This window comes from Tachyglossus aculeatus, chromosome 1 (genome assembly GCF_015852505.1).
Source record: "Tachyglossus aculeatus isolate mTacAcu1 chromosome 1, mTacAcu1.pri, whole genome shotgun sequence".
Classification (NCBI taxonomy): Eukaryota; Metazoa; Chordata; class Mammalia; order Monotremata; family Tachyglossidae; genus Tachyglossus; species Tachyglossus aculeatus.
The window spans coordinates 145,122,585-145,141,756 of NC_052066.1; the positions used below are offsets into that span (position 1 = coordinate 145,122,585).

Here is a 19,172-nt window from a genome sequence, read left to right on the forward strand (position 1 = left end):
AGCCCACGTCCTCCCCCTGGCCTGGAATGCCCGCCCTCCCTCCCCACGTCCGCCAGGCTGGCTCTCTTCCTCCCTTCAAGGCCCTGCTGAGAGCTCACCTCCTCCAGGAGGCCTTCCCAGACTGAGCCCCTTCCTCCCTCTCCCCCTCATCCCCCTCTCCATCCCCCCCATCTTACCTCCTTCCCTTCCCCACAGCACCTGGATATATGTATATATGTTTGTACAGATTTTTTACTCTATTTATTTTATTTGTACATATCTATTCTATTTATTTTATTTTGTTAGTATGTTTGGTTTTGTTCTCTGTCTCCCCCTTTTAGACTGTGAGCCCACTGTTGGGTAGGGACTGTCTCTATATGTTGCCAATTTGTACTTCCCAAGCGCTTAGTACAGTGCTCTGCACATAGTAAGCGCTCAGTAAATACGATTGATGATGATGATGATGATGATGAGAGCACACAGTTAGAAGCAGCGTGACTCAGTGGAAAGAGCAGGGGCTTGGGAGTCAGAGGTCATGGGTTCTAATCCCAGCTCCACCACATCCGCTGTGTGACCGTGGGCAAGTCACTTAACTTCTCTGAGCCTGGGTTCCCTCATCTGTAAAATGGGGATTAAGACAGTGAGCCCCACGTGGGACAACCTGATCACCTTGTAGCCCCCCAGCGCTTAGGACAGTGCTTCGCACATAGTAAGCGCTTAACAAATGCCATCATTATTATTATATCAGAGAGATCTCGGCTGCTGGGCCTCTCCTCACTTCGGTCAGAGCCTGCAACCACAGAGAAAATCCCCACTCCCGCTCAGCATGTGGGCCTCAAGGAGGGCGCCCAAACCGTAAGCCCCCCTATTTTCATGTCTCAGTATCCATTCAGTGTGTGCAAAGCACTGGACAGGGCCCTTGGGAGCGGACAGTACAATAGAAATAACACACAAATTCCCTGCCCAGAGCAAGCTTACATTATTCAGGCATGAATAAATACATTCCCATTCCTCCGCTTTCATCCGGGGTTTCCGGCTTCCGAATCCCGAGAGTGAAACCTGGGGGTCGGCTGGTTCTTCTGGACCCTGGAAGTCCACGGTGGGGAGGTCTAGGATTCATTTCCTGTCCCGTTTATTCTTCGAAGGTTAGTGATGATAATAATAATAATAATAATAATGGCATTTATTAAGCGCTTACTATGTGCAAAGCACTGTTCTAAGCGCTGGGGAGGTTACAAGGTGATCAGGTTGTCCCACGTGGGGCTCACAGTCTTCATCCCCATTTTCCAGATGAGGGAACTGAGGCCCAGAGAAGTGAAGTGACTTGCCCAAAGTCACGTTCCCATTCCTCTGCTTTTCTCCGGGGTTTCCGGCTTCCGAATCCCGAGAGTGAAACCTGGGGGTCGGCTGGTTCTTCTGGACCCTGGAAGTCCACGGTGGGGAGGTCTAGGATTCATTTCCTGTCCCGTTTATTCTTCGAAGGTTAGTGATGATAATAATAATAATAATAATAATGGCATTTATTAAGCGCTTACTATGTGCAAAGCACTGTTCTAGGCGCTGGGGAGGTTACAAGGTGATCAGGTTGTCCCACGTGGGGCTCACAGTCTTCATCCCCATTTTCCAGATGAGGGAACTGAGGCCCAGAGAAGTGAAGTGACTTGCCCAAAGTCACGTTCCCATTCCTCTGCTTTTCTCCGGGGTTTCCCGCTTCCGAATCCCGAGAGTGAAACCTGGGGGTCGGCTGGTTCTTCTGAACCCTGGAAGTCCACGGTGGGGAGGTCTAGGATTCATTTCCTGTCCCGTTTATTCTTCGAAGGTTAGTGATGATAATAATAATAATAATAATAATGGCATTTATTAAGCGCTTACTATGGGCAAAGCACTGTTCTAAGCGCTGGGGAGGTTACAAGGTGATCAGGTTGTCCCACGTGGGGCTCACAGTCTTCATCCCCATTTTCCAGGTGAGGGAACTGAGGCCCAGAGAAGTGAAGTGACTTGCCCAAAGTCACGCAGCTGACAATTGGCGGAGCCGGGATTTGAACCCATGACCTTTGACTCCAAAGCCCGCACTCTTTTCCACTGAGCCACGCTGCTTCTCCTTCATCTAGTGATGAAGGAGTTCCCCAAGCAAGTGGGTGCATTTCCCTTACTGTTACCCTTCCAGGGGGTCTTTTTTTCAAAAATAGTATTTGTTACGCACTGGTTGCATGCCAGGCACTGTACTAAGTGCTGCGGTAGATCTAAGCTAAACAGGCTGGATATGGTTGGAACAGCGCTTAGAACAGTGCTTTCAGCGCTTAGAACAGTGCTTTGCACATAGTAAGCACTTAATAAATGCCATTATTATACGGTCCCAGTCCCATGTTTTACAGATGCGATAACTGAGGCACAGAGCAGTGAAGTGACTTACCCAGGGTCACATGGCAGACGCGTGGCCTAGTGGAAAGAGCACAGACCCGGGAGCGAGAGGACCCGGGTTCTAATCCTGGCTCTGCCAACTGCTTGCTGTTTGACCTGGGGCAAGTCACTTCACTTCTCTGTGCCACAGTTTCCTCAACTGTAAAATGGGGATTCAATACCTGATCTCCCTCCTACTCATGGGGGACAGGGGACTATGTGTGACCTAATTAACCTGTACAACCTGTACCTCTGCCAAGAATGGAGTTTGGTTACCCCTGGACATTTGGGAGGCCGAAAATAGCAGTAGATTCAAGGGGAGGTTGGATAAAATCCAAGTACGAGAGGTCCGCACTGGCTTATTAGAAGGAAAGTTAGGATTGTTGCGTGGTTCATCCATAACCGTAAGAATAATAATAATAATAATGGTATTTATTAAGCGCTTACTATGTGCAAAGCACTGTTCTAAGCGCTGGGGAGGTTACAAGGTGATCAGGTTGTCCCACGTGGGGTTCACAGTCTTAATGGTTGGCCATGGGCTGTTTTGGCCTATGCCAAGCCACTTTTATTAAGATTTTGGCACTTGGTCACACCTGTCGTGCATGGAAGACCTTAAGAGGGTTTCATTACTCCACAGGAGCCTCCCCGAAACCCTGTGAGGAATAATAATAATAATTGTGGTATTTGCGAAGTGTTTACTAAGTGCTAGGCGCTGTATTAAGCAGGATGCAAGCAAATAGGGGTGGACCCCCTCCCTGTCCCTCAGGGTGCTCACAGTCTTAATCCCCATCGTACAGATAAGGTAACTGAGGCACAGAGGAAGTGAAATGACTGCACCAAGTTCACACAGCAGAGAAGCAGCAGAGCCGGGGTTAGAACCCAGGTCTTTCTGACTCCCGAGCCCGTGCTCTATCCACTAGGCCATGCTACTTCTCTAAATTTTAACCTGACCCTGATGGGATTCGAACAGACAATCTTCTGATGTGTGGTCAGAGCAATTATCCACTATGTCGTTTTTCAATTTCCCCATCCACTGCTGAATCCTGCACACCTCGGGGGACAGCGTGGTTGCCGCCAACGGCCCCTGGGACAGGTTAAGCCATTCTTTTTCGTGGTATTTGTTGTGTCAAACGCTGTTGTAAACGCTGGGTTAGATGCAAGTTTATCATGTCGGACACAGTCTCTGCCCCCCATGGGGCTCACAGTCTAGGTTGGAGGGAGGCTAGAAACCCCGTTTTACAGATGAGAGAACTGGGGCACAGAGAAGTGAAATGACTTCCCCAAGGTCACGCAGCAAGCAGCTGGCAGAGCCGGGATTGCAAACTGCAGGGCCTGGGGGTCGGAAGGAGGGGTGTTGGTGGCCGGAAGAAAGCGGGGGAGGGCTGGAACTTCCCCTGTTGGCATTTAGCTGGGCCAGAGCTGCTCGCAGTGAAAACACAACATGGATTCTGAAATGAGACAGGCTGTCAAAGCTGCAACTTCCCTCTCCAAACCAGAGCACCAGCAGTCCCGGGACCGCAGCCCAGAACAGCCATATGGGCTGCGTTCGGAATCACAGACAGAAATAGCCCTGGAGGAATCGGCGGCGCTGCCCGGAGCTGACGACGCGGTGCATCAGACCCTAACCCGGCAGTGGCAGAGGGAATTTTGCGTACCAAAAACCCAGCTTCAGAATCTGAAAAACCCGACAGGGCTGTGTGATGAGGAGAGGGAGGAGAGGAGATGGAAAGCAGGAAGAGACGTTTCATAGCTGTGTGTAACTGGCCAGCGTGAAGCGGCGAGTGTATCGTGCGTGTACACATTTACACAGTTTTGGGGGTAGTTGAGATTAGCTCCTCTGGATGAGTTATGAAATCATCCCGGCTCTGCCATCTGTCTGCTGGGTGACTTCGGGCAAGACACCTCACTTCTCTGTGCCTCAGATACCTCATCTGTAAAATGGGAATTGAGACCGTGAGCCCCATGTGGGACATGGACTATGTCCAACCTGATTATCTTGTAACTACTCTAGTGCTTAGCACGCACATAGTAAGGGCTTAACAAATACCATTTACATTTTTTAAAGAAAGGAAAAGAAAGCAAAAGCATATTCCTCCCCTGTCTACGTAACCCCTCCCTGCCCCATCCCCTCCAGCTCCAGCTCCCTTACATGAATTGACTGTAAGCTCACTGTGGACAGGGCCTGTGTGTTATATTGTACTCTCCCAAGTGGTAGTACAGTGCTCCAGGCTCTGTGAAGCAGCATGGCCTGGTGGAGCAGCATGGCTTAGTGGATAGAACACAGGCCTGGGAATCAGAAGGACCTGGTTTCCAATCCCAGCCCCACCACAAGCCGTGTGACCTTGGACAAGTCACTTCACTTTGCCGGACCTCAGTTACCTTATCTGTAAAATGGGGGTGAAATCCTCTTCCCTTCAGTTTAGACCGTGAGCCCTGTGTGGGACAGGGACTGTGTGCCACCTGATTATCTCGGATTTAGATCAGCGCTTAGTATAATGCCTGGTGTATAGTAAGAGCTTAACAAATACCATTCAAAAAAAGTAGGTATTAGGGAGGAGCCAGAGAGCCGATATTCAAAACGTCCAGATCCGGTCTCCCAGAAGCCGAGGCAGGGGGGAATCTTCCTCGGGTCTGACCAGTATGTCACCACCCACAGAGGAAACAGGACCGTTCAATACCCTTCCCATACTTCATTTCAAAAACTCCAAGTTAACAGGACAGACTGAAGTACGAGAATGGCCCAAGTCCCACCGCTTCAAGTCCTCTGCTTTCAGCTCGGAAGAGCAGATGGTTCTTTTAATGGCTTCCTAATGTGAGAGTCTGGAAGTCCTGTAGCCGATCTCTCTCTCTCTCTCTGGAGAACAGCCAGCCACAAAGCACTAAGCAGAAGGCAGACAAGACCCCCGTAAAAAGACAATTTTCCACAGTGCTCCTTCCCGGTGGATGGTATGCTCGTCTTGGGCCGGGCAGGGTGACCCGCAGTCAAACCCACAGGGAAACAGAAGTCATACTTTCCGCCTTCCCTTTCTGGAAGGGTTCCAGCCTCGAAGGCACTTCAGCTCCAATTCCTGGCTCTCTCTAATCCATGAGGGATGCCGCAGCCACATCCATCTGAGGAAGTTATTTTTACAGACTGAACAATTCCAGCTGGGTTTTTTTTCTTTTTTAATGGCTGGGTTGCGACCCTCACACCCTAACAGACCCTTGGTTACCTATGTGGGACAGTGTGGCTGACTTGTTCAGAGACTCTCCTCCTCTCCCACTGCTTCTTCCCGTTTTATCTTCCGACTGCCATCGCCTTTCCCTTCAGGTTTATATTTCCATAATTCTCCCCTCCTGGGGATGGATTCCCTCCTGGGAATGTGTAGTTAGAATCCTCTGGGGTTTTTTGGGCCGGGGGAGAAAGAGAGAGAGAGAGAGAGAGTGCGTGCACATGAGCAGTTCGGGCAAACATCCTTTAGAAACCCGCAAAATAGATCATGAATTAGGGAACGGCAATTGAATATCAATTAGCTCATTTCCATTGAAATGAATTCCTATGCCTCAATTCATTTTGCTTGTAAGGGGCCTGAAGTTAATTTCTTTCTGGGCCAATTATTTAAAGACATATGGCACCAGTGTTTCCAGAACTTGTAAGCGCGGGTCATCTCTAAATGTCGGTCCTGGAGTAGAGTTATCAGTCCATACTTGGCAGGTGTCATGTTTTGGGGGGGTGGGTCCTTGACCTCAGCTCTTTTTAAAGACCGCTGGTGTTTTGGGTCGTCTCTAAATGTCTGTCCTGGAGTAGAGTTATTAGTCCATACTTGGCAGGTGTCGTTTTTTTAGGGGGGGGGGGGGGGGGGGGGGTCCTTGACCTCAGCTCTTTTTAAAGACCGCTGGTGTTTTGGGTCCGTAAAGCCGTAGTAGGAGTGGAACATCTGTTCTGGCCATTGAGAGGATTCGGCTTTATGTCTTGTGTTTAGGGACTCACATCTAGCCAATTTCTCCTATTTCCAGTGGCCAGACTGTCGATGCCCGGGTCTGGGTCCGGCCTCTGATCCTGCCGGAGATGGCCTGGAGCCTGTCCTGGACCCGGTAAAGAACCAGTTGGATCCTGGCTCAATCAATCGATGGTATTTATCAAACGCTTACTGTGTGCAGAGCACTGTTCTAAGCGCTGGGGAAAGGACAATACAACAGAGTCGGCAGTCATGTTCCGAGCTCGTTACGGAACGAGCGGCCCCTGCCTCATCGGCCCACCGACAAAACGGCCTCCGATTTCCCCTTTGAGAACTACAGGCCCGATCCCCATAGGAGGAGTTAGTCGCCGTCCAAAGAACTGGCGCCGGCACGGAGGTGTTTTGTTCCTATTCCAGTCTGGATGTTGCCAGTGACAAATTGGTCCGCTCAGCCATTGAAAAGACAAAAGCCCTGATTTTGAAAGAGGGAAAGCAGCGAGAGGGGCCAGGGTCGTTACAACGTCTGGAGGAACGGGAGAGAAAGTGGGAGGCATTTTGGTGCGGGCTGTTTGTAACTAACGGATTGAACAATTTCCCTGGCAACTCCTGCCCTTTCACTGGAAACCATTAAGGCTCGGCAGTTGGCAGCAGCTGTGCCCAGCTGAAAGGTGGTCATTAAACAGTGGGGCAGCCCCAGGGGGTCGGCGGTGGGGGATATGACAAGAGGGAACAGGAGGTGAGAGAACACTGGTCCCTTTCTCTCCCTCGTCCCGCACGATTGACTTGAGCGCTCGAGCGGCGTGGCACTTTCATTCATTCAGTCGTCTTTCTTGAGCTCTTACTGTGTGCTAAGCGCTTGGGAAGTACAAGTTGGCAACATCTAGAGACGGTCCCTACCCAACAGCGGGCTACAGTCTAGCAGGGCCCTGTGACCTGAGCGCTCGAGCGGCATGGCCAAAGTGCCAGCTTCGGCTTCCGACCCTAAGCCCCCACCCCCACCGACCGAAAACCCTCGGGCTCATCCCCGAAGAAGCCATTCTGCCTTCGCGCACGTCATTAAGCAGCTTGGCTCAGTGGAAAAAGGCCCGGGCTTTGGAGTCAGAGGGCATGGGTTCAAATCCCGCCTCCGCCAATTGTCAGCTGTGTGACTTTGGGCAAGTCACTTAACTTCTCTGGGCCTCAGTTACCTCATCTGTCAAACGGGGATGAAGACTGTGAGCACCCAGTGGGGCAACCTGATCACCTTGTAACCTCCCCGGCGCTTAGAACAGTGCTTTGCACATAGTACGCGCTTAATAAATGGCATCATTATTATTATTATTCATAGTGGGGCCTTCCGAAGTGCTCCTGGGATAAGCTTCCTGCCATCAGATTCCAGGGCACGGTGGGGTGAGTTGGGATGTGATGGGCCCGAGATGCATCCGAGGAGGGAGAGGCGGGAGGGGGGTGTGGATTTAGGTTTGAGGCTCATTTTGTCTGGATGAAGCGGAGGGAGGATAGATGAACACAGAACATCTCCTGGCTCAGAGGTCGACGAGGGAGAAGTTAGAGGCTGCCTAGCGTGGCCTAGTGGATAGAGAGTGGGCCTGTGAGTCAGAAGGACCTGGATTCTATTCTTGGCTCGACCGCCTGTCTGCTAAGTGACCTTGGGCAAGTCACTTCACTTTGCTCTGCCTCAGTCGCCTCATCTGTAAAGTGGGGATTAAGACTGTGAGTCCTGTGTGGGACATGGGCTGTGTCCAACCTGATTAGCTCGGATCAACCCCTGCACTTAGTACAGTGCCTGGTGTATAGTAAGTGCTTAACAAATACTATTTAAAGCAAACCAACACCCCCCCACCCCAGTAAATTATTATAGGGCCGTGAATGAATGAGGCCTGTTGCCCCAACACTCTACGTGTTTGTTAATTCTGTTGGATTTTACTCTCCCAAATGCTTGGTATCGTACTCTGCACATGGTAGGCGCTAAGATGCCATTGATTGATTAATTGGTTGATTGATTCTCAGTCCCTACAGCCTCTGGAACTGGTCCCCACCATGCTGTTGAAACAACAAGACTATTTCAGGGTGTCAGTGGCTTCCTTTGAGGTCAACAAGTGAGCTTTTAATTCCTGCACTTTCTTGACCAAAAGAGAACTGAAATCCCCCAGCTGACCCCCGATCTCTGCCCCCATTTTGGAGAGCAAGTCTGCGGGACAAGCCTGCAGAAATAGGACTATACCAAAAGCTCCAAGGTCTGTGCTTAATCAGTATTGTTGAAGGTAGTTGTAAAAGAGAGAGTCTGGAAATCAGACGACTTGGGTTCCAGTCCCAGCTCTGTCACTCTCCTGCTGTGTGACTTTGGGCGAGTCACTTAACTTCTCTGGGTCACAGTTTCCTCCTCTCTAAAATGGGGAATCAATATTTGGTCTCCCTCCTACTTACACTTGTGAGCTTGGTGAGGGACAGGGACTAATAGTTTTGACACCTGTCTCCGTGTTTTGTTTTTTTGTCTGTCTCCCCCTTCTAGACTGTGAGCCTGTTGCTGGGTAGGGCCCGTCTCTATATGTTGCCGACTTGTACTTCCCAAACGCTTAGCGCAGTGCTCTGCACACAGTAAGCGCTCAATAAATACGATTGAATGAATGAATGGTATTTTGTGAAGCGCTTACTATCTGCCACACACATCACTAGTGCTAATCAGGATCCACGTGAGGCTCACAGTCTAAGCAATAACAATAATAATAATGGTATCTTCTAACCACTGGGGTAGATACAAGCTAAGCAGGTTGGACACAGTCCCTGGCCCACATTGGGCTCACGGTCTTAATCCCCATTTTACAGATGAGGGAGCTGAGGCCCAGAGAAATGAAGTGACTTGCCCAAGGTCACACAGCAGACACGAGGCAGAGCCGGGATTAGAACCCAGGTCCTTCTGACTGCAAAGCCCGTGATCTATCAACTAGGCCATAGGAGGGAGAAATGGTATTGAATCCCCATTTTGCAAATGAGAGAACTGAGGCCCAGAGAAGTGCGGTGATTCGTCCAAGGTCATACAACCGGTAAGTGGCGGAGCCGGAATTATGGACGGCGCCCTAGCTATCTGATTAGCTCATCCCATCTCTAGCACTTAGTACAGTGCTCGGCACAGGGCGCGCACCTAACACATCCCACCGTGACTGGCGTTACTGTTACTTCCAGGAGCCGTCTATATCTGTACCGAGGACGTGTTCCCGAACAAGCGGCTGCAGCAGCTGATAGCCCAGCAGCAGGAGCTGAGGGCCGATGTCCCCGGCGAGGTCATGGAGCGGATGAAATTTGGCAATAACATCTTCATCGAGCACGCCGCGGACCTGGTAAGCCCCTACAGCCGCCCCCTCCAACCCGGCGTGGGTCCGCTTCAACCCGATTCACTCCACTTCAGAGGCCCCCCGGGACAGGGAGACCGATAGAAGCACTGGGGCCAATGTGCAGCTGAGCCTAGAAAGCCCCTTTATTTCCCCAGTGCACTAATGCATCACTTGCTAAATTCTGGCCTCACCTTGCTGGGAGCCGGGGATAACTCTCCCCGTTTTACAGGCGAGGGAACTGAGGCCCAGAGGAGTGAAGCGACTCACCTGAGGTCACACAGCAGGGCGGGTCCCGGGACTCCCGAACCCTTGCTCTTCCCACTTCACCGATTGGACTGAAAATCATCACTTGCCGCCTGAACGTTAGAGATGAAGCTTCCTTCGTCCGGGCCCGTATGCGCGTTGGGGCGGAGATTGAGGTGCTACCGAAATGGGTGGCTCCAGATCTCTCCGCTACCGGTTCCCCCTTTCATTCCTTCAGTCGTATTTATTGAGCGCTTACTGCGTGCAGAGCACTGTACTAAGCGCTTGGGAAGTACAATTCAGCAATAGAGACAACCCCTACCCGGCAACGGGCTCACAGTCTAGAAGGGGGAGACAGACAACAAAACAAAACAAGTAACAGGCGTCGATCTTGGATTCTTGAAAGGGAATTCCCTTTCCCTTCTTCCCTCCGCTTGAAGGAACTCGGGGTTTTCCTCAAGGCAATAAAAAAGAGAGCGCTGCCGCATATAAATTTAATATTTAAAAAATGTACAGTACGATACATTAACACACGTAACTCAAGTAAAACAGCCCAACGCGAAACGGTCTCCAGAGAGCCGGTCGGCTCTCTCCGGGCTTTCCAAGCCACGGTCTCTGTATATTAGCCAAGCCTCGTACTTTAAGCCCTAAAATGCCCCCACCCAGTCCTCAAGAGGAGGGGGAAAAGGGAGGGAGAACCATGAGGAAGGGAGGGAACAGCAGCTCTCTCATAAAGGTGGGGAGGAACAAACGTGTCAAGGCGTTCAATGACCCCTGCGGAGGTCTACCGACTCCTGCTGTGTGGCCTGGTGGCCCTCGTGACGATCGCGGTCACACAGCATCCCAACGAATGATTTTTAAAAAACAAAAGAATTAGTACAAAAAAATTCCACAGCGAGTAGAATACCTTAATTAAACTCTGTTAAATAGCAACCAAGCCAGGGTCCTGGTTGCCGCAAGCCACGACTACAGGTCTACTGGCTTAAATACGGGCGGGCTCCGGCAGCTAGCGGCATCGAGGGCGACAGCTGTCCCCCGGGTCGACCCCCGGACTCCGGCACCTCGTGGATCCCGACGGATCCTTTCACTGAAAGGGAAGCGAAGACGCTCAGGGGGTTGCCGTGGCCTGTTTAGAGGATGCTCCCGCCTCATCCTGCCCTACCCCCTATTTGCACCGCCCTCCTTTGTCTGCCCCACCCCGCCGCTCAAATTGTGGTCCAGGTGCATGGAGATCTGGGGTTTTCCTGCGACCAGTCCGGGAGGAAAGGGAGGAAGGGGCAAAGGAAAGCATTTTGGTCGGGGTGTGTAGCAGGGAGCCGTCACTGCAGAGGGGGTCTGATCTGAAGGGTTGACTGCCCCGCCGTCCCCTCAGGAATCTGTCAAAGGTTCCTTCTTCCAGAAGATCCGGTGGGATTATTCGGAAGCCTATGTTCGTCCCGCTCCTTCTCCTCCCAATTCCTCCCCACCCCGGGCCCTGTCCCGTGACAGTGGGAGTAAGGGAAATCCAAGGAGATTAACACGGGGACATCCAAGATTTTGTTTAGGAGGAAGAATTTGGGAATGTGTTTACCAGTTAGGTTGTATTGTACTCTTCCAAGAGCTTAGTACAGTGAGATGTGCATAGAGTGAGGGCTCAATAAATACCACCGATGGATTGATGGGACACCTCTGGCCCTACCCTTCCATCTCGTTGTTTGTTAGCAGCTCTGAGGCAAGGCTGTGTTGAGGAGGAGTTGGGAGCTAGTGGTCAACACAAGGGTTGTGGATTCTCTCATAGGCGGGAGGTTTCCGTTCTGTTCTCCCACCTCGTTGACGGCGTGGGGATTCGGGCCGGGATCAATCCGCCCGAGGCTGGGCTGTAGGGTCCCTGCTTCTCGACAGCCCTCTGCGGTGGCGGGGGGCGTTCAGAACTGCCCATTTTACAATCAATCAATCAATGGTATTGACTGAGTGCTCACTGTGCACAGAGCACTGGACTAAGCACTCGGGAGAGGATCCCATAACAGAATTGGCAGGTGAGCTTACAGCCCCACTAGTGTCCGGAGGTCGGTTAATGACGCTAGACTGCTGTCCCTCGCACCCCACTAATTCCCAATAGTAGCGGTTGAGGGGTGCTTTTTACCTTGCACCTTTTCCATTGTTTATCTAAGTGTGTGGTCTTCCCTGGGTGTGTGTGCTTGGCTGGCACATGCCCTCTCGGGTGTATTGTCACTGCTGGCTGGCAGCAAATCTCCTTAATACTCTAGGTCAGTTCTCCAAATCCAAAAAAGGAAGCTTGGTAAAAGGACCCTTGTCATTCATTCGATCGTATTTAACAGTAAGCGCTCGATAAATACGATTGATTGATTGATTTGATCGTATTTAACAGTAAGCGCTCAATAAATACGATTGATTGATTCGATCGTATTTACTGAGCGCTTACTGTGTGCAGATCACTGCGAGCTCATTGTGGGCAGGGAATGCGTCTGTTTATTGATATATTGTACTCTCCCAAGCGCTCAGTACAGTGCCCTGCAGCATGGAAAGCTGTTGGGAAGCAGCGTGGTCTAGTGGAAAGAGCACAGGCCCGGGAGTCAGAGGATGTGGGTTCTAATTCCGACTCTCCCACATTTATTCATTCAATCGTATTTATTGAGCGCTTACTGTGTGCAGAGCACTGTACTAAGCGCTTGGGAAGGACAAATCGGCAACATATAGAGACGGCCCCCACCCAGCAACGGGCTCACAGTCTCAAGAGGCCTGGGTTTGTCCGCCGTGTCACCTTGGGCAAGTCACTTCATTTCTCCGTGCTTCGGTGACCTCATCTGCAAAACGGAGGTCAAAAATGCACGCTCCATTTGGGACGGAGGCTGTGTCCAACCTGATCACCTCATATCTTCTCCGGTGCTTAGAACAGTGCCTGGCACATAGTAAGTGATTCACAAATACCACAGTACAGCGAGCACTCAGTAAATACGAATGAAGTGTACCAAGCACTTGGGAGAGTGCAGTCCAACCGAGTCGGTAGATGTGATTGAACCCTGCCCTCAAGGGGCTTCCCAATCTACCATGCCCAAGCCTGAAGATTAGACAGTGAGCCAGAGGCCCTGCCTGTGGCGGGGGGCGAGGGGAACAGGGTGGGTGACGTACCACCCCAACATCTCCCCTCGGCCACGGTCCTCAGACCCACCTGCGTGGGGAATGGCAGAGTGAAAGGGGAGAGGAGGAAACTCACGTTGACGGGAGAGTCTTCCAGGCCGCTGCTGCTGCTGCCGCCGTCGTTCTCCATAAAATTCGGCTCTAGGGGCGACACCCTGGAGATGGGAAGACACGATTGGATCGCATTCAGGGAGCGGGAACAAGCAGAGACGGGTCCCAGACACTGGACGGGAGAGGGGTTTTGATATGGATCGGAAAATGCCGTCTCCCCAGGTAGGGAGATGGGAAGACACTATTGGATTGCATTCAGGGAGTGGGAACAAGCAGAGACGGGTCCCAGACACTGGACGGGAGAGGGGTTTTGATATGGATCGGAAAATGCCGTCTCCCCAAGTAGGGAGATGGGAAGACACGATTGGATTGCATTCAGGGAGTGGGAACAAGCAGAGACGGGTCCCAGACACTGGACGGGAGAGGGGTTTTGATATGGATCGGAAAATGCCGTCTCCCCGAGGCCCCTGGCTCCACGACGCGTGGCTGGAAGCTGGCAGGCCGAGCCGCCAGAGCTCACCCACCGTTGGCCAGGACACTGAACAGTAGGCATTCTCGTGGAGTACAGAGTTCAAGGCCCGCATAGGCTGTGCCACCTTCTGAGAGCAAATACGACCACCTCCGAGCTGCCCGGAGACTAGCTGCTATTCTCCTCCCCTTTGCCAAGTCCTGAAATTGGGTTCCCTCTCTGAATGATAACTGCGGTACGTAAGCGCTTATTATGTACCAAGACCCGTTCAAAGCACTGGGATAGTTACCGGATAATCAGGTCAGACATCGTCCTTTTCCCACAAGAGGCTCACAGCCTGAGTAGGAGGGGGAACAGGTATCGAATCCCCATTTGGCAAATGAGGGAACTGAGGCACGGAGAAGTGAAGCGACTTGCCCAGAGTCACGTAGTAGGCAAGTGGTGGAGGTGGGATTAGAACCCAGGTCCCCGGACTCCCGGGGCTGTGCTCTTTCCACTAGGCCGTGTTGTTTCTTACCTATTGCTGATTATCTAGGTCAAATAGTCTCTCGGGGGTGAGGTGCAGGTTTGGCGTATCATCATCAATCGTATTTATTGAGCACTTACTATGTGCAGAGCACTGTACTAACCGCTTGGGAAGTACAAGCTGGCAACATATAGAGACAGTCCCTACCCAACAGTGGGCTCACAGTCTAAAAGGGGGAGACAGAGAACAAAACCAAACATACTAACAAAATAAAATAAATAGAATAGATTTATCCCACAGGGCAAACTGCCAGTCTGTCTGCCAAGCCCACTGGGCCGCACTTTAATAATAACTGTGATATTTATTAAACACTTACTATGTACCAGGCTCTGTACTAAACGCCGGGGTGGATACAACGAAATCGGGTTGGACACAGTCCCTGTCCCACGTGGGGCTCAAAATCTCAGTCCCCATTTTACAGATGAAGTAACGGAGGCACAGAGAAGTGACTCGCCCAGGGTCACGCAGCAGACAAGTGGCAGATCCCGGGATTAGAACCCATGACCCTCTGATTCCCAGGCCCATGCTCGCTCCACTATGCCATGCTGCTTCTCCACCCTATCCCAGGCACCCTGCGATGTTCCGGAAGGGAAACAGGGATTGCTGTAGAGAGCAGCCTGGCTTCCCTTCCCTTCTCCCCACCCTCCAGGGCAGGCGGAGGACAGGAAGACTGCTCCCGTTTGGACCCCGGCGCTTAGAGGAGACCAACCCCACAGCTGCCCTAAAAGAGCACGTGGCCTAGCAGATAGAGCACGTGGATCGCGGGTGGGGCCTGGGAGACAGAGGGTCATGGGTTCGAATCCCAGCTAGGCTACCTGTTTGCTGTGTGACCTTGGGCAAGTCGCTTGACTTCTCTGGGCCTCAGTTACCTCAACTGTAAAACGGGGATTAAGACTGGAAGTCCAATGTGGGACAGGGGCTATAGCCAACTCAATTTGCTTAGTATCCCCCCCCCGCAACACCAGCATTTAGTACAGTGCCTGGCCCATAGTAAGCACTTAATAAATGCCAAAGTATTTATCCCTGCTCATCCTTCCTTCGCCTCCCTCCCCCATTTCGGGTCTCTGTTCCCCACGTTATTTTTGTGTTGAGATGGATGGCTGCTGGGGACATTGGTGTACAGACTCCCAACAGCAGGTGGGTCAATCAATCAATCGTATTTATTGAGCGCTTACTGTGTGCAGAGCACTGGACTAAGCGCTTGGGAAGTACAAGTTGGCAACATATAGAGACAGTCCCTACCCAACAGTGGGCTCACAGCGCATCATTCACACCCAGGCCCTTTAGCAGACGATGGTCCTGTGATAACCCATTTGGGCAGCAACAGGGGGAGTGTGGATGCCCCAGCTTGGGTGGCACAGCTTCCTCAGCCTCCGGGGCAGAAGCCTATCACCTGTTCGGCCAAGTCCGTTTGTTCAATTCAGCTGTATTTATTGAGCGCTGACTGTGTGCAGAGCACTGTACTAAGCGCAATTCAGCAACAGATAGAGACAGTCCTTACCCAGCAACGGGAACTGCTTAAGGAGTTGTTCTTTCGGTTTCTCTGGTGGGGGCAAGAAACGTGTTCTCTGTCCAGGCCCGAGCAGAGTTTAACATTTATTTATTTGTTTTACTTGTACATTTCTATCCTACTTATTTTATTTTGTTGGTATGTTTGGTTCTGTTCTCTGTCTCCCCCTTTTAGACTGTGAGCCCACTGTTGGGTAGGGACTGTCTCTATGTGATGCCAATTTGTACTTCCCAAGCGCTTAGTACAGTGCTCTGCACATAGTAAGTGCTCAATAAATACGATTGATTGATTGATTGATTGATTTCCTGTTCCTTTGAATATTCCTTGCCTCCTTCCCACAGAAAATGGTTTCTTCTCCAGGGACACGCATTCCCCCCGGCTGGGAAGCGGGTGGGGAGAGACTCTGCCTCCACATCCCAGGGGCTCCTGAGGTGAGGGCACGGACTGGATCCGAACCCCGTTCCGTCCGGCAGCAGGTTAGGAGGAAGGCAGGGATTACCCCACATGCAGGAGCGCCCCTTTCCCGCCATCATCATCATCATCAATCGTATTTATTGAGCGCTTACTATGCGCAGAGCACCGTACTAAGCGCTTGGGAAGGACAAATTGGCAACATATAGAGACAGTCCCTACCCAACAGTGGGCTCACAGTCTAGGGCGCGGGGGTACATACAAGATCATCAGGGGAGCAGCTTGGCTCAGTGGAAAGAGCCCAGGCTTTGGAGTCAGAGGTCATGGGTTCAAATCCTGGCTCTGCCAACTGTCAGCTGTGTGACTCTGGGCAAGTCACTTCACTTCTCTGGGCCTCAGTTACCTCATCTGTAAAACAGGGATTAAAACTGTGAGCCCCCCCGTGGGACAACCTGATCACCTTGTAACCTCCCCAGCGCTTAGAACGGTGCCTTGCGCACAGTAAGCGCTTAACAAATACATTCGTTATTATTATTATCATCAGGTTGGACACAGTCCCATGTCCCTCATGGGGCTCATGGCCTTCCTCCCCATTTTCCAGATGAGGTAGCTGAGGCACAGAGAAGTGAAGTGGCTTGCCCAAGGCCACACAGCGGACAAGTGGTGGAGAAGGGACTGGATTCTGACTCCAGGCCCGTGCATAATTCACTAGGCTTCCCCACCCGTTCTGGCCTGGGGCAGGGGGGGCTGGATAAAGTGATGGTGTCCCCTCTCCTGATTCCAGAGTCAGGAGCCCAGAGCTATGTCTGGAAAACAGTGCTTTGCACATAGTAAGCGCTTAACAAATGCCATTATTATTATTATTATTATTGTTATTATTATTATTATTAAAGAGCTGGCTTCCTGCTGTTCTATAGCAGCTGGTAACTGAATAGGGAGAAACAAGGGGAAAATTTGCACGTCAGAACATTCAGCGCTTAGAACAGTGCTTTGCACATAGTAAGCGCTTAATAAACGCCATCGTTATTATTATTCCTTGGCTGCCTTTCTTCCACCTTCATCTGCTGGCCCTCGGGCAGCCCCATTCTGATTAATAATAATCAATCGTATTGATTAATAATAATCTGATCAATAATCAATTAATAATTAATATTAATTAATGTTTTAGATCATAATATTGATAATAAATCGTAATTAGTAATTCCAATTAATAATTATCAGGTGGATTATTCTAGACTGTGAGCCCACTGTTGGGTAGGGACTGTCTCTATATGTTGCCAACTTGTACTTCCCAAGCGCTTAGTCCAGTGCTCTGCACACAGTAAGCGCTCAATAAATACGATTGATTGATTGATATGGAAATGGAATGAGTCCCAAGCGCTTAGTCCAGGCTCAATAAATACGATTGATTGATTGATTAATAGTAGTGATGGTATTTGTTAAGCCAAGCACTGTTCTCAGTGCTGATTTTTTTTAATTTTTTTAATGCCATTTACTAAGCACTTACTATGTGCAAAGCACTGTTCTAAACGCTGAAAAAATAATGATGGCGTTTATTAAGCGCTTACTATGTGCCAAGCACCGTTCTAAGCGCTGGGGAGGTTACAAGGTGATCAGGTTGTCCCACGGGGGGGCTCACAGTCTTCGTCCCCATTTTACAGATGAGGGAACTGAGGCACAGAGAAGTTAAGTGACTTGTCCAAAGTCACACAGCTGGCAATCGGCGGAGCGGGATTTGAACCCATGACCTCTGCCTCCAAAGCCCGGGCTCTTTCCACTGAGCCATGCTGATTCCGTCTCTGCTTTGTGCACGGGGGCCCCAACTAGTTTTGGAACTGATTTGGAAGCTCCGTGCACGAGCAGGCAGTAGTAGGAGTAATAGTAGAAGTAATATTATTTATGAAGCGCTTACAGTAGACGGAGTACTGTACTAAGCGCCGGGAAAGAGTTCACAGGTGGGAATTGGGCACAATCCCTGTCCCTCAGGGGATAGTGCGGGGCTGGAACCCGTTGGGAGGAAGCTGGGGTGCTTTAGCGATAGCTTAGAACAGCGCTTTGCACATAGTAAGCGCTTAATAAATGCCATCATTATTATTATTAGCTGTTGCTGTAAATTCATTCATTCATTCAATGGTATTTATTGAGCGCTTACTGTGTGCAGAGCACTGGACTAAGCGCTTGGGAAGTACAAGTTGGCAACATCTAGAGACGGTCCCTACCCAACAGCGGGCTCACAGTCTAGAAAGGGGGAGACGGACAACAAAACATATGAACAAAATAAAATAAATAGAATAAATATGTACAAGTAAAATAAATAGAGTAATAAGTATGTACAAACATATATACATATATAAATGGCATCGCCCTCCGAGTTGGTGGGGGGGAAAGTGAGACAGTAGGGATTGGCTGGACACTCCGGAATTGGGGAGTTCGTAGCGGGAGGCGGTGGGAGTTGGCGAGAAGCAAGGTGACCTAGCGGATAGACAACCGGCCTTGGAGACGGTAGGACCTGGGTTCTAATCCTGGCTCCGCCTCTTGTCTGCTGGGTGGCTTTGGGCAAGTCGCTTCACTTCTCTGGGCCTCAGTTACCTCATCTGAAAAGTGGGGTTTAAGACTGTGAGCCCCGTAGGGGACAGGGACTGATTAGCGTGTATCTACCACAGTGCTTAGTACAGTGCCTGGCACACAGAAAGTGCTTAACACTTGAGAAAGCAGCGCGGCTCAGTGGAAAGAGCCCGGGCTTTGGAGTCGGTGGTCATGGGTTCTAATCCCGGCTCCGCCAATTGTCAGCTGGGTGACTTTGGGCAAGTCACTTTATTTCTCTGGGCCTCAGTTACCTCATCTAAAAAGTGGGGTTTAAGACTGTGAGCCCCATAAGGGACAAGGACTGATTAGCGTGTATCTACCACAGTGCTTAGTACAGTGCCTGGCACACAGAAAGTGCTTAACACTTGAGAAAGCAGCGCGGCTCAGTGGAAAGAGCCCGGGCTTTGGAGTCGGTGGTCATGGGTTCTAATCCCGGCTCCGCCAATTGTCAGCTGGGTGACTTTGGGCAAGTCGCTTCACTTCTCTGGGCCTCAGTTCCCTCATCTGTGAAAATGGGGATTAAGACGGTGAGCCCCCCGTGGGACAACCTGATCACCTTGTAACCTCCCCAGTGCTTAGAACAGTGCTTTGC

The 19,172-nt window shown here is 50.8% G+C and overlaps 2 protein-coding genes across 3 annotated transcripts in view; one reads left to right on the top strand and one right to left on the bottom strand.

Moving 5' to 3' along the window:
* XRCC3 (X-ray repair cross complementing 3) overlaps positions 1-19,172 on the top strand; it is a 63,392-nt gene that overhangs the window by 36,874 nt on the left and 7,346 nt on the right. For both annotated transcript variants that reach the window (XM_038751380.1, XM_038751388.1), the window contains exon 6: positions 9,498-9,652. In XM_038751380.1, coding sequence (XP_038607308.1) covers positions 9,498-9,652 — 155 coding nt within the window. The remainder of the gene's footprint in view (positions 1-9,497; positions 9,653-19,172) is intronic.
* The window catches only part of KLC1 (kinesin light chain 1), an 83,409-nt gene continuing 74,611 nt past the window's right edge, over positions 10,375-19,172 (bottom strand). The window contains exons 14-15 of the mRNA XM_038751345.1: positions 13,104-13,182; positions 10,375-10,976 (exon numbers count right to left, since the gene is read on the bottom strand). Of these exons, the coding sequence (XP_038607273.1) occupies positions 10,974-10,976; positions 13,104-13,182 (82 nt within the window). The 3' untranslated portion in view covers positions 10,375-10,973. The remainder of the gene's footprint in view (positions 10,977-13,103; positions 13,183-19,172) is intronic.